The 17731-nt window shown below is 47.0% G+C and overlaps 1 protein-coding gene across 2 annotated transcripts in view; it reads right to left on the bottom strand.

The window, feature by feature from the left end:
- Positions 1 to 16766, bottom strand: part of LOC135401064 (glutamate receptor ionotropic, kainate 2-like) — a 259479-nt gene extending 242713 nt beyond the window's left edge. The window contains exons 1-2 of one of the 2 annotated variants that reach the window (XM_064633200.1): positions 16579 to 16766; positions 3634 to 3889 (exon numbers count right to left, since the gene is read on the bottom strand). In XM_064633200.1, coding sequence (XP_064489270.1) covers positions 3634 to 3754 — 121 coding nt within the window. In that variant the 5' untranslated portion in view covers positions 3755 to 3889; positions 16579 to 16766. Of the gene's footprint in view, positions 1 to 3633; positions 3890 to 4580; positions 4814 to 16578 lie in introns of those variants that run through there. The other variant, XM_064633201.1, reaches the window with a different exon arrangement.
- Positions 16767 to 17731: the final 965 nt, after the last annotated feature.

The raw sequence follows: 17731 nt of genomic DNA, 5'->3' as shown, positions 1-17731 counted from the left end.
TTGAATAGACTTCTAGGATGCAAATAAGCTTTAGGAGTAGAGCAGAAACGTAGAGGGCACTCGGAAAAAAAAATATCCACGTTCACAAAGCAGCCGAACATGTCAAGAATCTCCAGGATCTGGAAACTTATAACCTATAGAGGCGTCTTACTTCTAAATCCAGCTCTGCATGCGCCTATATTATTACGTCCGAAGACATAACTGGTATCTTCCGTCTCTCGCATCTGACGTCGTCAACATGTGCTGAGCTACATGCTTTGCTCTTTGCCATGCGCAAGATCCTGCAGTGTTCAGCTCGGCCATGGGTCTTCTACACAGACTCGAAAGCTGCTATCCAATGCCTCGCAACAATGGGCATTCGAGGTCCTCTCACGTCCATTGTTGCTGACGGGCTTGAAACTTACAAGGAGCTGCTGAACCTGGGCCACTGCATAGTATTACAGTGGGTCATGCCGGCGTACCCGACAATGAAGAGGCCGACCGGGCGGCCCTGCGGGGTCATCATATAGCTTCAGCCCACTCTATCATCTTGGCCAAAGGTGATCGTCAGGCCCTCGTCCGTGCTCTCTCTGCAGACAAGACAAGATCACAGTGGCTGCATGACATTACACCCTACTCTCTGCTCCACGCAGTGGATCCTTTTCTTTCACTGTCGCTTCCTCATCGCCTTCCGCGACACTACGCATCCCTGCTTCACCGCATGCGGCTGAATGTTGCATTTACACCAGTTATGAGGCAGCGTCTTGGCCGCGCGCCCTCGGACCTTTGTGCAGCATGCAGTGTGCGTGCAGACCTGCACCACCTACTTATGGACTACCGGACTACCAGTGGGAGCGTGCGATCTTGCAGCACGAACTGCATGCGATCGATCATCGCCCATTTACCATAGGCAAGGTGCTGGGCCCATGGTCCAGTCCAGCTCATACACGCCAAGGTCTGCGTCACCTTGGGGACTTCTTGTCATCAACAGGCCTCTCCACCCTGCTTTGATTACCGGACCCCCTTATCATAACCATCATCATCTCTCATCACGTACAAGTGGCACTGGGGCAGCGCCCAGCCTGCTGGCCGGCATCAGCCCCATCTCATCATCGTGTCTCTATTTGTGTGTGTGTGTGTGTTAGTTCTAAAATGACCAGGTATGAACCGGTTTTGTTTGCGTGTTCAGTGTTTCTTCGAAACATATTATTGCTCCAACCTGTCCAAGCCTTCTACGTGTTTCTCCAACATACCGCTTAATAATCAGTATGTTTACTAGATAATTGACTGTTTGCAACTTTTCAGGGATCATGGTACGTCCTCCTAGCATCTCACCGGCTTCCGCTTCAGCTTCAAACAACTCATGAGAAAGGTGCTGAGCTGGACCCTCCTGATTTCCGGGCAGCGATGCTACCGTTACACCCCACCAGCCTCAGTGATAACTTTTACAAGAGTACGGATCTTGTGTCACGCCAATGACATCTATGGGAATTCGTCGCGCTATACACCACGTGTGGTCTACTGGATGAAATGCTAATGCCGACAGTTACGTAGATTCCATGTCGACACACTCCCGTTAGTGTAGATAATGGCTTGATAAGAGCGCGTTATGCGGTGAAGTTCTGCTTTAAGGATGTGGTAGTGAACGTAAAGCAAGCTTTTCCTCAGAAGCGTGCCTAGTGCGGTAGAACCCGCTTTACAGGCAACCGTCGCATCACCACGGTATGCAATTTAGTGTAATTGCCCTTCAGTTGAAGCTCCAGTCTAGCAGCGGTTTATTCACAAACTTAATGAAATAAGGGTGAACAGGAAAGCGAGGTGGTGAAGGTTCGACGACGGTAGCATACCTTGAGCTTGAGGGAACGTTCCCTCAAGCTTAAGGTATGCTACCGTCGACAAACTTAAGCCAGTTTCATCGTTTATTAATCCTTTGTGTCCATCAAGATAAGACATTATGACGTTTTTAATACTTTTCGTTGGCCTAGCGAAATACTTAGCTCTGTATTGAGGCAGGCGTCTTGAAACATTACGAAAAAAGCATGGTGAAATTTTACATGGCTTTGTATAAGCTGTGATGATGATGATGATGTACATAACAGAAATAAGCTTTATACTGCATTAGCCGACGAAAAAGTTCATCCAGAAGAATGGCGGACCCGACGGCAGTACTTATTCGTGGGTATTTCGTGGGCCATTCGCATTGCGTGTCGCTGCAGTCTACAGGAGGAATCACTGCTGCACCGCCTCCGTCTCAACGTTGTCTGCACCCCATTTCTTGTTCACAAAAGGGGCCAATCCAGCTCCCCCTTGTGTTCCAGCTGTGGCGAAATGGCCAACATTCGTCATTATCTTCTGCACTGCCAGCGGCACCTTCCCCAACGGCAAGCCCTCCGTCGCCGTCTACTGCAGCTTGGGTGCAACACAATGTCCATGGCCACCCTCCTTGGTCCCGTCCCTCGGCCTACCCAGTGGGCCGACAGCCCTGCTCCGCTTCCCGAAAGACTCGGGCCTTGTGCCTGCCCTCTGACTGGGCTTCCTTGTGCCATGTCGTGCCAGTGCTGCACTAACTGTTTCTCTTTCTTTCTTTTTTCCTTTATTTTTCTTTGTTTTTTTTTTGTTTTTTAATTGCTTTCTTTTTTGTAATAACAAGCCGGCAGGCATTCGCCTCGCTGGCATTTCCATTTTTCTTTTTTTTTTCTTTTTTTTCATTCGATTAAACATATCCCCCCTCCCATTCTCCCTTAAAGTTCGCGTTTCGTAAGATCGATTCGTGTTGTGCATAAATTTTTCTGTTTGAGATAAATGCAATATGCATCATGTCAGTAACCAGTTTGAAGCACTGCAAATGAGAAATTCGTAGCGTGGCAAAGCGGCAGGCGGAAGAGTGAATTTGTATCGTCTGCTTGTAACCCTTGGGAACGGGCATGAGCGTCGGATTTTCGTGTGTGTGTCTTAATTTGCCATCACAAGTTTATTCCGCGCATAAGTTTATTAATAATTGAATTGCAGCAAAAGGAGCCCGAAATATTGTTAAATCTTTATGTACTCATCATCACCTATTCGATAATATGCTACTCTGTTTTTTCTCTGTCTGGGTTCTGAGCTCCTATAAGGTTTCATGTTCATGTGTATTTTCCGAGATTACGAGAGCTAGATTAACTAATCTTCACCGTGCAGGGTCCAACATCTACATGTTATTCGTTTTATATTCTGCTCTAATCTATCGCTTAAAAGTGTTAAAAGCCCGATATGTTTCTTCTGTCTGCTATACGTATTTATTGTACATGCTGAAGAGCATTAAACTATTCCTGACGGGTGATGACCGAAAAACAACACGAAATCCCCAGGGTTTCGCTAACATCATGTGCTTTTCCAGTGACGTTGCAAGTGCACACGGCTCCTTAGCAATGTTGTTTGTATCCGGTTATTGTGATTAAATTGTTATTTTTATTCGATGGTGACAAGTTTAGAAAATAACGCTCACGCCTTTAGGACATCATCGAACATAGTGATGATCAAACTGTTAAAACACAAGGTCAATAAGTGAATCGATTGGTTGACTAGGCTAATCATTCAGAAAACTGTAATGTCCGACACAGAGCTAAGAACTTTTCGGGTCGTGTCCCTGTAGTGAACAGGACTCGTAGGACTCACCTATTTTGATGACGGGTCGGTTGGAAGGAGTAACGGCCTGTCCATGCGATGTCCATATGCCCAAGAACACGAATGGTGCCACAACTATCCAGAGGTGGTGTCTGACCACCATGCCCCTCATTGCTCAAGAGCGGCCCACTGATCCTCACACCATCACAGACTCTTGTGTGCGACTACTGTCAACCACGTCGTGTAAAAAACTTCCCAAGGCTTGTCGGTACTATCCAGCACAGCAGTGGTCACCCAGATGCCTTTCCTGAAATGGCGTAGGAGAGCCAAGCATGTATTCGCAGATCACATAGAAAACCTAAGCTGATATCCCGGCGGTCCATATTAGTACACAGGACTTAAAATGTAGTGAGAATGGTAAATGTTGACGAAAGACATAACACTTTACGGCGGTGTGGGGCATGGACAGCGCAAACATGCCACTCTCAATTAGAGCATCCGTACGCCGTTACGAGGTGCTCTAATCGAAAATAATTTCGAGCAGCCACGTATCTCCGTGATCTGTACATATCTGTGGCTACGAAGAAAGTCGATGGATACCATAAAGCAGACGTAGCTTTAACTGTATTTCTGCTTTCCACGATCAAATAGTGGTTTTAGTACTGCACCGGAAAATAAAATAGGGAACCTGTAAGAGTAAGAAAAATCTTGCATTAGTTATCCTTTCATCTGTCATAGATATAGTCTGGTAGCGTTGACGCAATTATCACGTGTGTGTCCTACCAAACTTTACGGAGCCGCCGAGGCGTCGGAACCTTCCTATTTTAGCCACATTTTTCAGCGAGCTCGAATATTACGAACACGCTCAAGCATCTCGAACGGAAGTCGTCCCCATATCATCGTCATCATGTATTTTTCTCTCTCTCTCTCTCTCGAACGGACAACAAACGAGCTCACAAGTTAAACAAGATAGAATGAATATCGCGTCTCTCACTCACTCAAAACTCCGCAAAGTCGAGCTTCGCTCCGGCAACACGAGACAAGGAGCAACCTGAAGATTCTCTCAAACTCTTCTTCGGCACAGAAAACTCGTTCCTCCTCAGCGCTCTCCCCGCAAAATGTTGCTTCTGCGTCCAGGCTGGGGTCTCACGGCAACTTTAGTGCAATGTCCGACGGTCAACATTTCGCAAGAATGGCATACACGCCGCCGATGACGGACTCGACAGGGACACGGCCGCTTCCGGGGCCCGGTCGGAGGAATTCCGGGATGGAGAAGGATGCGCTCCCGAGAGGTTCGCCGGCACTCCGTCGCGGCGCTGCGAGCGCGCGTTAGGGGGGGGGCGGGCACCGGGAGCCGACCCTAGGGCGAGCCGCCCGCGGCGCCGCCGCCGTACAATCGAACAGGCCCGGACGGATGAATCATCATAAGGGACGCTAGGTTTCTGGGACAGTGATATGCGGCAAGGTTACGAATGGACCTGGGGTCCCCAGTGATGCGGGAAATGTCTCCCTTTTTTTTTTTTTTTCGCTTTCCGTGGGGCGTGGGAAATCGAGGAGGAAATGGGGAGAAAAATGGTGAATTATTTGTTTTTCGATGGACTTGATGAAACGGACCAAGAGAAGGAAGAGGTGAAATTTTCTCATTGTTATGCCTGGTGAGGTGAGGACAGCAAGATGGTGATGCTGGAACGCAGGGTTCGCGTCCATGTTCGGAAGCGATAAAGGCTGTTGGGTGAAATCCACTTCGCATGGGAGAAACAGAGAACATCGTGTTCTAGCACACATCGGATTCAAAATACCGGTTCGGAGAACACGATAACTCAAATCTCTTGATTCTTTTGAAGTTCATGATACTACGTGGCTGGTATACCTTACTTTTTTTTTTATTGTTTATTGTCATCACTAGGAAACAAAGAACAAGAAAAACCGTGGGGCGTGTCCAATAGCTTTCGCTAGTACAGGCTCATGCCCCGCGGGGTAAATGGAACAGAAAAACAGGTGAGATAAATAATGCAACAAACAGTTACATTCCTGGGTTCAAATAGGCTGAAGTGTCCATAAGGTATCGTCGTAGCATGTTGCGGAATGACTGGCTGTTTTTAACCTCAAGAGGCATAGAGTTCCAGAGTCGTGGCCCAAAACACACTGTCAATCTGGTACCATACATATTTTTTGGCCGATATAACATAAAGTCATTCGACATGACGCTTCGGTTACCTCTTGGACATTTTTTAAATATGTTGTTATTAAAAGGAACGTTATTCTTTACAATTGACTCTACAAGTAAGGCACGACGCTCTCGAATAAGATCAGGCAGTGGGAGAATATTCAGAGAATTAAAAAACTCAATACAGGAAGTTCTACTGCCAGAACAAGTAATTAATCTTATAGCTCTCTTCTGAAGCCTGAACAGACGATCCAGATATGTTGGGAATGCAGTACCCCAAGAAATGGCACAATAAATTAGATGACACTGCACAAATGAGAGGTACAATTGACGTAAAACATGTAGTGGAAAATATTGACGGGCAAGGAATAAAATGTGACAGGACTTGGAAATATTCTTAGCAACTTTATCAATGTGTGGTTTCCACGTGCGATGAGAATGTAAGGTCACGCCTAGGTAATTAATAACATGTACTTGTTCTATAACATTGTTATGAATTGAGATGCTCATTTTGACATATTTGGCAGAAGGCTTGCAGAAGACAAGAAACTTTGTCTTAGACAGATTCAACGTCAGACGGTTAATAGCAAACCAATGAGCAATCTTGTTTGCCTCATGGGACACGGTCGGCGCAATTTCGGAAATATCTGGAGAGCTGAAGAGGAAACACGTGTCGTCCGCATACATGAAAGTCGAAAGCCTGTCGGAAACCGATGGAAGATCGTTCACATAAATCGAAAATAACACAGGACCCAAGACAGATTGATTGATTGATTGATTTTAAAAGAAAAAAAAGGAGATGGTAGTCTCGAGCCACTCGGGACTGGCTACTCCAGGGCGCGTTATTAATAAAAGAAAGGGAAACTACACTAACCTCGACGTTTTGAAACGCTTTGAAAGAATAAATGAGAACATCATCACCGAGCTTGTCACCAAAAGCGAAGTCTCAAGGCACTAAAAACAAAGAGTGTCACAATGTGTCAAACAGGACAGGACCCAAGACAGAACCTTGGGGTATACCCGTACATACAGGCAAAGACACAGACGATTCCCCATCGATCCGAGTAAACATTCTACGAGACGACAAGTAATTCTTCAGCAGATTCCAGATATCTCCACGAAAACCATAACAATAGAGCTTTTGTAGCAAAATGTGATGATTGACAGTATCAAAAGCTTTGCGCAAATCGGCAAACAGGCCAACAGCAACATGAGATTCATTTAAAGCCTGATTGATTCCATCGGTGACGGCATGTACAGCTGTAGCGGTGGACATTCCAGTTCGAAATCCATGTTGAGAGCAACTCAGTACATTATATTTTTTCAAAAATGAGGAAATCTGTTTACACAGTAGTTTTTCAAAAAGAGTATTGATAGTACTAAGAACTGAAATAGGCCTGTAATTTTCGACCAAATTCTTGTCGCCTGACTTGTAAATAGGTACAACCCGCGCAATTTTTAGAGTGTCCGGATACAGTCCTGTGCCACATGCATGATTAAAAATATGGCACAGTGGAGCAGCCAAAACATCAGCACACGTCTTGAGGGCACGTATAGAAATATTGTCATGACCAATAGCAACGTTCTTTTTCATGCCGCGTATCGTTGCGATAATGTCCGGAACAGTGAAAGGCATTATAAAAAAGGAATTCGGAACGGATTCCCTAATGAAAGACGTTGGAGAATCAAGAACATGGATCGACGCGCCAGAGGCGAGTTCTTGGCCTATCGAAACAAAGTATCTATTGAATGTTTCACACAATTTTTTTTGTTGACTCTCCTACGTTAGGCAGGATCTTTTTCTGTTCACGGGATTTTGTGATTGCATTGATTACAGACCACACTTTCCGTGAGTCACCATGACAATTCAACAGCCTCTCAGAATAGTATTTTTGCTTCAGATTGCGGGTCAACTTTGCAGCCCGATTACGTAAATGCTTAAACTTGTCTCTAAACGTGACATTGTCTGGATGACGCTTGAACTTCCTATACCAGAATGCTTTCTGAGACAAAATAAGCAAAAGGTGAGAGTTCATCCATGGACAGATAGGACTCGCATACCGCCGGCTACAATCAAAAGTAGTTGAGGAACTGATACAAGTTCGAAGTACGGTGAGGAACCCATCACATTCGCGGTTCACATCCTCGTTATATACTTGGTTCCAGTCAAAAGACGACAAGAGGGAATGCAGCTTTCCATAGTCAGTTCGCGGGACGACCCTTGTAAGCTGACCATTACGAACACGGCCAATACCATCACTACGGTGACAATATACAGGGCAGTGATCGCTGATATCCAAGTCCAAGACAAGATTTGTTGAAAATCGGGACGTACGCCTTTTTTGTGACACTTATGCTGTTCATAATTGTCACAAAAAATGCGTACGCCCTCCGTTTTCAACAAATCAGGGCAGATAACGATATCATTAGAGATTATGGTCGGCTAGGAGCATGCTATGCGGTGAAGTTCATTTTTAAGAGTGTAGGGTGTCGCACCGAAGAAAAAGTACGCCGCTCGCGTGTTCCGTAAACTTTTGTCCCAACCTGTACGTCGAATGTTAGTGCACACTGTGATGAACATACTCCAAGGTTTCACAGGGACATTACCACAATAGAGAAACATCATTGCGAACTGGTGCATCAATGGTGGTTGGCGGCTGGACACTGAAACAGGGCGCGCCGCACGCCATGTGCGAACGACAGTCGAAGCCTACACTCTTAAAACTGAACTTCACCGCATAGCACGCTCTTAGCTAACCATCATCTCGAATTGATATCGTTATCTGCCCTGCTTTGTTGAAAACGGGAGGCGTACGCCTTTTTTGTGACACTTATGCTGTTCATAATTGTCACAGAAAAGGCGTACGCTTCCCATTTTCAACAAATCAGGGTAGATAACGATATCATTCGAGATGATGGTTGGCTAGGAGCGTGCTATGCGGTGAAGTTCATTTTTAAGAGTGTAGGCTCATGCGAAACATTATGTGACTCACTAAATTTTCATTGTCTTTGTCAACATTCCCGCATGACAAAAAAATTAAATTATATTAGCGTAAACTTCGAAAGCATCTGTCATAAGAAACAAAAATGCGCCAAGAAGGAAATATTATTCGATCATTTGTCGTGCACTGCAATCATCAAGGCAAGTAAGATACATGCTTTCTTGATAGTACCACACTATTTGGAGCCCAATGGGCTCGCATCAGATATTTCCGCGTTTGTTTTGATGTCACTATAAAAGAAAATACAGAAGAAATCGCTCGGAAGCTCGTAAATTATAATAATGCAGTTGTCATCGCAAAGGGAAGGTTCCCAATGTGCAATACGGCAGTGTACCGCCTCAGCGGCGGTGAATCCCCTACCTCATCATCATCCAGTGTGTGTGTATGTGTGTGCGTACAGCGGCCTCTCGCACGGCCCCTGGTGGTACAAGCGTGTATGTATGTGTGCGTGTGCGTGTGTGCGCGTATATGTGTGTGTGTGTGTGTGCATAGGGAAGCCATAGGTGCCAGACTGAATCACATCGCAAGACACGAAACAATATATTCCGGTTCACTTTTCCCTTCAGGGAATGCCCATCGTCCACAGAAGCTATTATCCGGGAGCTAGCCCTGTATCCATTAGGTTGGGACATGTGCGACTAAGGTTGATATGATCGGATCCTAATTTCGCCCGCTAGCCGAGGTGTCGTTACAGGGAAGCCTCAAATACGAGGGATGCGTTATGGGAGTGAGGGTATCTCATAACAGCGAAGGCCGCTATATAGGCGTTCTAGACAGCAGTCCATTAGAAAGGTGGAGATTTTCCCGCTTTGACAGTGGTATGCAGGCAGCGGACAGTCAGGAAGACGCAATCATTGAGTCAGGCATGCAGTAATTGAATTGTTGGGCTAGGTTGGAGTCAGTGTGAAAGACATGTCGAGTGCTCGCTACTGGTGCCAGCTGTAGCAGCGGAAAGCAACATATTCGTAGCTAACGCTGACACGAGTGAGCCGCTGTATACATACCCAATGTGAGTACGTCGCATAAGAGGGAGCAGCTGCACGACATTGATGCAGAGATCGAACAATTCCTGGAAAACGCTTAACCTAGCACCCTCAAGTCAGGCATCGGGCGTTCGGTGCCGTGATGAAATATTTCTGAGACATCGAAGTTGTCAAAAATGGCTTGACGCACGGTGGCAGTACAAAACAGTGTACCGTATAGCAGCAATCTATGGCGTACTTCAACCATTTCATAATCGTATTTCACTTGTTTGTTCTTTACGCTGTCACCACATCGTCATTAACTACGAAACCCCTGGTGGTATGTTTTGCTAAGTACGTTTTAGTGGTACTACAAGTCAGCTGAAGAAACCGGTCCACAATCTCCATAAAGGAGCATTAAATTGCAAAAATGTCTATTCGCGAAAATAAAAGAGGCCCTGACATGGACGGCAATACAAAAGGAACAGGATTCCTTTAATCAAATCAAACCTATAGTCCAATAATGGATATCATCACTTATATAAGAGATAATTCCGCTCTGTGTGAAAAGATGCGCTGCAACATGTACGCAGCACTCTACAAATCACCATCAGAGAGCATCCTCTGTCGTCCTCTATCCTCTGTTCCTGCTGTCGTCATTTTTGTTGTCTAGTTACCTTGTTTTCTCTTCTTCGTTGTACTCATTCAAATATTGTCTGAAACATTGTACTTTTGGAGCCTGTTCCCTATCATTTTGTTATTATGTCCCCCATATGTTTATCATCTGTATGGATGCTATTTGAACCTCCTAGTGCCTTGGATCCTTGCCTTCCTGCCATTTCCTTTATACCATTAACGTGTGTTGCTGTATATATGTACATTACTGTAATTTGATAGTGCACCAACACCAGGGCTCTTGCGGCCGTTCTTGGGCATAATAAACTAATTCATTCATTCATTCATAGATCAGATAAGAACCGAAAAGATTCCGCGGTATCCTTTTAGGGTTGGTGGTTCACGTTCAGCCGTAAGCGCTCACTTCCATGTATAAACGCTCCAGCATCTACTGTGCAGCACCGTAACACATCGGCACACACACACACGCACCTCATGCACGGTGGCGCTGAGCCAAAATCAACAGAGAAAAACAGCGCAAATGCGCTCGATGCCGGTATCGCGGCCCAGCAGAGTGGCGCCAACTGTTCGCAATGTACAATGGTCAGGGCTCATTGCGTCCAGAGAAGAAAATTCGTCTCGCACGAGTTATCGATCCGAGAAGGTTCGTGGTCGTAGTGTTGGTGGTTAGCGGAAGGGATGCCTCTTCGAAAGGGGCCAGTTGACTGGTGATGTCCCTTTCGGCGCCGGTCGCTCTCTGACGGATCAGAGCGTCGACGGACACGCTTGGTTGCTCGCGGGCTCAGCCGTCTTCTCGTGGGCTGATATTGGCACGTGTCGAGGTGTTACGGTTGTTATGTGGTCCGGAAAATGAGAGGAGTTGTGTGATTACCGGGAAGAACAACAGGGAACACTTTTCTTCCTGGCTGCGGAGATGGGTTCTTTTTGGGGAAGGGGGGGTTGAATGGTGAGCGGTTACGGAAGCGATTATATCGCGGCATGGTAAGATGAGTGAGGCGCATCTTTTGGAAAGGGTAGGAGCGATCTGCACGATTCAGAAAAGGTCTGCACCCTTGCAAATGTAACGGGAATTCACGTACAACGCGTGGTACACGCTAAGAATATTGAATGATGGCAGTTGAAGAAAAAGCACCAGCAGTGGGTTTCGAACCCGCACACACTGAAGTATGCAACTGGGCGTTGTGAAGCTTGTGCTTGTCATCCTCATCTACTACGTTACGCTAGGTTACTCTAAGAATATAACGATTACGTCGGGAGCAGCAACAACAACAACAGATAAATTAACCATGATGAATAGGGAAATTTGCCACATGAGTTGCGGCCCACTGCCCCAAGGCACAATGGACGGAATGAGATGTGACCTGATGATGAGACGATGAACGACGCTAAGTGAGTGGTCGACAGTTAGCATAGTCGGTGAGTCAACATTAGGGGCGGCGAGAACATCAACAAAACGCTAGTCAAAAACACAACACACAAAAACTCACAGCACACGGGTAAGCAGGCACATCATAGGATAGAGAGATGCGTTACGGAGAAAAATCAGGAAGTACTCCAGAGCACGACGATGTTCGATCATGTTAGACCAAGGGCCGATGATGGTTGCCAATGTCAATGGTGCGGCAGCGATCGATTGCAGGCGACACTGAAGTGCTGCTCTTTGGGAGTTGTAAAGATGGCAGTCGTGTACCACATGCTTGATATCTGCCAAAACAGCAAAGCGCGAGGAGCAGAGCATGGAGTCGGAGCGGCCGATCAGATGCTTGAAATGGGGGGTGAACGCAACCCCAAAACGCAGCCTATGCATCAGTGATGCAAAAAAATAGCGAGGCACACGGGAAGGCATGGTGAAGCAGAGGTCAGGATCCACGTACTTCTCGCATCAGAGTGCTTGATGGAACGTCACGAGACCATTGCTCATGTGCGAGGGGCTTCACCACATCATTGAGAAAGGTTCGCCTGTCACCTTTGTGGAGGATAATACGCATGCTTGATCGGGAATGGTACGCAGCTGCCGCAGCCCCGTCAGCCTCTTCATTTCCGCGGATGCCGCAGTGTGCAGGAATCCACTGGAAGCAGACAGTGTGCCTGCTCATCTCAAGGCGGCTTAGTTCCTGCAGTATTTCCACACCCACTGGCGCCAGCGATCCACAAAGCGGCCATTCACTCGGCCGTAGAAGCCCGTACGGACCCTTTCTTCCCTCCGGGCTGTTGACCCACAATTCGCATGAACCTTTAACACGTCACACCTAGCCCTTTAAATATCACGCCAATGACGAGGACGGTGCCCAGAAGAAGAACAGTCTCTGTTCGAAATATCGGCGGCTCCTGTCCTGAGGCAACTCCCTTCGAACGTATACCCATGTTCGCTATACACTGAAGAGCTGCCTTGGAGTCACAGTATATCACCCAGCTGCTGATATTGGCGGATGGAATGTGCTTGAGGGAGGACAAAATGACATGCAATGCTGCAGACGTGGAGTATGTGCGGTGCGAAAAACAGTAGGCTTGTCACGATGACGTACCCGGAATAGTAAAGGCAGCAGTGGAGCATTGAAAGTTGATATGGACCCATCTGTGAATAATGCAGTGTGCATAGGGTATCAGCACTGCATCATGTCTAGCGCAAGTTGTTTCAACGCAGGTGCGGCAACGCGATCCTTCTTGTTCTTGAGCCCAGCAGTGGTAGCGGAGATTGAAGGTATCGAAAATGCCTGCGGAGGGGTCCTGGGGACAATGGATCTGCCAGCAAAGACCGGTAGCAACGGCTTTACAGCAGAGATGCAGCGAGAAATGTTGCTCTGCCTCCGCCTTTTGAGCTTCGAGACCAACGGGTGACGGTGGTGTTCAGCGAACGAGGCTTAGATAATGGCGAATACTTTCCCTGCGACGTAAGGCCTCTTAGTGGCAGCTTTCGGGCCCCTGGCACTACCATGCGCGTTTCAGCGGCGCGGGGTACTCCGAGGCAGATCCTCAAGCTTCTGGCCAACATACACCGAAGTCCCTGTTCAGAAGTTCTTGAGATGCCGTGTAAAACTGGTAGGCTGTAAAGCATGGCTCCGCGAGCCAATGCTCCATGAATGGATAGGAGCGGTTCCTGATCAAACCGCCTTGCAGCGCCAGCGAAGTCGGAAAGGACGTTGGTTCAGCGTTGAACTTTCTCTTCCTGGTACCTGATATTAGAGTTACCACAAAAGATTGGCGTCTAAGACAACTCCAAGGAATTTATGACACTTCACTTGGCTGCGTGGGGGAGCACACACACACACATACATTGGATGGTGACGGGGTGGTGGGGGAGCAATTACAGCATGTAATCCCCCAAAATTGTACTTGCTCCCTATTTTAGTCTCCTGACCCCGAAATTTACTAGTTTCGATTTGCTGACAATGTATGCAGTTTGCGTTGTCCAGAGAGCCAATCCCGCATAATTGTGATTTAGTGAAAGCGCTTCTTGTTTGCAACCTGAAGAGCAGGGTTTGTACTGCGGGAAAGTCCTTTCAACGGGAGAACAAGTCGATGATTTTGCAGGATGTCCCGGATCCCAGGGTGCTGTGTAAGAACTATCTCATTGATAACAAATTTTCTGTCGCTGTCTCCCAGGGTTGGCAAACTGGGGCCAGTGCTGTGGTGCAGATGCTTGCTGGTCCGCTTTTAAGTTACAACTGATGGCGACGTGGGAGGGGATCCATTGCAGGGAGATGTCTCCACCGTTCTAGTTCATCTACTAGGTGCAATAGAAACAGCCTCTGCTGATATACGTCTGTGGCGCACCAGGCGCGCGCCGAGACACGGCCGGCCAGAATAAATCAGTTTCCTTCTGACCCTTCGACATGAAGGTTGTCTTTGCCTGACACCTTCACGTCTTCTGGCGTGGAACCTTCAAAACCGAGATTACGGACCTATTCCGAACCGCAGTATATAGCCCATGCTTTTGTGCCTTGGGTACACATCGAAGGAAAGTTGCCCTACACAGCCCGTGGTGATTGCAATCGTTCCACGTCAGCTCAGCAAGGAAGCTCTTGTGAAGTTCTTCTACCTTACCGACAACACAGAGTGCCCCTAACTATGGTTAACACGCTTATCCTGACCCCTAGCACATTTCGTCGTCTCTCAAGCACAGTCTCTCAGGCTCGCGTTAAAGAACCCTCAGCTGGACAAAATTAAACCGCAGACCGGTCACTGTGGCGTCGCTCATTGTCGTAGTTTCTCCCGCGACATAAAGTCACAAAATTATTAATTCAGAAAGAACGTTCGAGAAGCATTCCTTCATTTTCGAGCCCCAGCAGCCTGTAACTGCCAAGAATCTGACACCCAGAAAAAAATTAATGCGAGAGAGCCGGCATAACCGTTTCTCTTCGTTAAAAGCCAAACTCTTACAAAGTTTTCCATAAAACGAGTAAGAAAAACAAAGTACCGCAGGACTTAGCATATGCCGCACATACACGTGTCGAAACACTGGGTTGCACAGAAACCGCAGCCACGTTATATTACCTCACAGGTCATCATTTTTCCGGGAAACTCCGCAATACGTATAATCTGCCGGAGGGTGGAGAGAGAGAGCGTGCCGACGCTTAAACGATTACGCAATCGCGGCTATATTTCAGCCGGCATTACGAAACGTCCAGCGAGTTCCAACCATCATCTAATGGAAATGCGAAGATTTGGCGCGAGCCGCGAGGTTATTGAAAATGCGCAAACTAGAACGAACGACTTCCTCGCCGTCCTCGAGTCAATCAAAGGATTTCCACTATACCTAAACTTCTGGGACTTTAGAATAGTTCCGTAATCGCTGTGTATTGATTCCGCGTATAGATGGAACCGTTTGTATTTTGGTTCGCACTTAACACTGTTTCGTTAACTGATGCTGAAATATCGATCACTGGATCACCGTACAACTTGACACCATGCGGCGCTGGTCCGTCGAAGTACAGGCGTTATATCCACACAAGCGGACTGTTCACTGATCCAGTTTGCTACATGATTTGAGCTAGAAGCAGCAAGAGACAGGGACAGAGACAAGGACTGCTTACCCTTGTGCTACATGATTGTTGGTTTTATGTCAGTTGTGTTATCGCATTAAAATTAATTAAATTTAGCCGGCGTCTCTCATGGAGACAGACAGTCAACTCAGTTAGCACACGTGTTCTTCTAAATTTGTTAGTTATCTTTTAGCCGCCATTTTTTTTTTGTGTGTGTGTTTCGATTACGTGAGCTAAAAGAAAATCGTAGTTAAACGTTGATAACGCGGACTCGACATCTTTTCGAAAGGATGCAGCCAATATCAAAGAACAGTCCAAAGCAGAAGAAGAAAACGAGAAAGAAACATGTCTGATTGCTTTTGCAGTGGTATGGTAAAAAAAATTGTTGTTACGGCAAGGCACTTATTTGAGGATGAGTTTGCTCATGTGCTGCGGAGCCGGTTAGTGGCTGTTTTAATTACTTTTCTAGCAGGTGTGCACTGCTTCCACACATGAACTGTGTGGCAGGTAAGGAAAACACATGTACTGCAATTTGCTTTTATTTGCTTGCGCAAGGCTCCAGCAATCCGGTCAGAATCTTGCGCTGACGTACCACCAGTCACATGTCCAAGGAGACTGATGGGTGTAGGTCAGTGCATGGTACCGCTCGCACCAACGCTGAGAAATTCCTTAGTGGTGTCTTCACTAGCTTCGGCATAGCCCTTCAAGTCTGCGCTATTGTCCTCAACGCTGCTCTTTTGTAAAGCACCGGCAAAGTTACTGAAATCCTGACTGAGGACGTTCCTCGACGTTCGTGCGATCGGGCCAGGGTTATGCTACGAGGATACACCTGAATTACCTGGGAGGCTATGCTCTCCTGATTGTCGAGATACTTGATGCGTCGAGACAAGTAATCGGAACCCGTCTATTGAACAGCTTTGCGCACTGTGCCGCCCGCTGTCCAATAGACGCGTTCCGATTATCTTTCACGACGCATCAAGTTATGTCTACACCGAACGAACTTAGCCTTCCTGACTCGCTAACCCCAGATTGTTCCTAGTAATTATCGGTGCAAGATAAAGTCATACATCCTCAGTACTGTAGCACTCACATTTCTAGGGCGCCTTTGGACCATACCGCCACATACTGTATATGTGGTGCTAATTTTATAGCTTGTGCGCATGCGCAGTGTACCACCCGACTCGCATTTCGAACGCATCACGTACGTGGTAGATTACTGCGTGTCGCGGAAATAGATAAGTGTATACCATGTGGATGCCGGTGCACGACGGCTGCACGTGCAGTCTGAGGCTGTGAGATTCCTTCCGTATCCACCCGGATTTACAGTCCGGCCCACCAGCGTCATCCAGGTCGAGAGAACAGCACCTACAACTTGCGACGACACCAAGCTTAGTACGCCGCTACTACCGTACTCGCAGGCTCTTGCCTTGAATGCCAGGGCTGTACGAGAGTCCCACTGTTAACACCTGGAGTTCCCCTTATCAGTCTTCCACTTCCCCGTATCAGTCTTCCGAATAGGCAATCCCGCCATTTACTTGTAGTGGGTGAGAGTATATCACTCAAGATACTCCTCCTCCCAACAAGGATAATCTGAGAAATGACGTGTGCATCCCCGGCGCTGTGCAATACCAGACAGACAGAATTTCGACAACGGAAATTACATTGCACCGTTAATAAATAGCCGGTGGCGGTTTATAAATAAGGGCAGCAGGATAACATGCACGGTATAGATGACTAAGCATGAAAGAGGATAGGTTCATATGACGAAACATAGCGCAAATATATCTGTGGCATGTAGGATACTGCACTATACTATTGATATCTTACCGCTCAAGTATATCGCGCAAGGAGGGCGAGTCGGTTCCATAGCAACTCCCTGACAACGGCCTCCTGCACTCCGCTGCCGCCCACGCGCTGCCGGGTGAGCACTAGCGCGCACTGACGCCGTTATTTTCCCTCAAAACGAAGGCATACAAATATAAATGCAAAAAAAGAAAAAGAAGAATGTTCTGTCCAAATTTTAAAGGCGCCAAGAATCTGTTGTCGTCCTCATTCGTATCAAAAGTCACATAGAAAGCGGACCTTAATGCAGACTTCCTCAAGCCTTCACTTCTTCTAACTAACTTAATTACTTCTTCACCTCTTAGTTACAACTTACTACACTTACACAGATGGCGAAGCCTCAGGTCAGATGCCGCGAGATGACGAAGGCTGTTTTTTGTTCTCTGTGTAAGAAATATTGGCGGCTTCCTCTCCAACTGCACTCATTGAGTCGTTGGACGTTTCGTTCTAGTGACCACACGCACGTAGCAGTTAAAGTGAGCACCAGTGCCCGTAGCACAGTGGTTAGGATGATTGCTTTCCACGCCGACACTGGGAGGTGACACAGGTTCGAATCCT

Source organism: Ornithodoros turicata, chromosome 7, assembly GCF_037126465.1.
Source record: "Ornithodoros turicata isolate Travis chromosome 7, ASM3712646v1, whole genome shotgun sequence".
NCBI classification, from domain to species: domain Eukaryota; kingdom Metazoa; phylum Arthropoda; class Arachnida; order Ixodida; family Argasidae; genus Ornithodoros; species Ornithodoros turicata.
The sequence above is the reverse complement of the archived record's forward strand: the minus strand, read 5'-3'. Positions and strand labels throughout refer to the sequence as shown.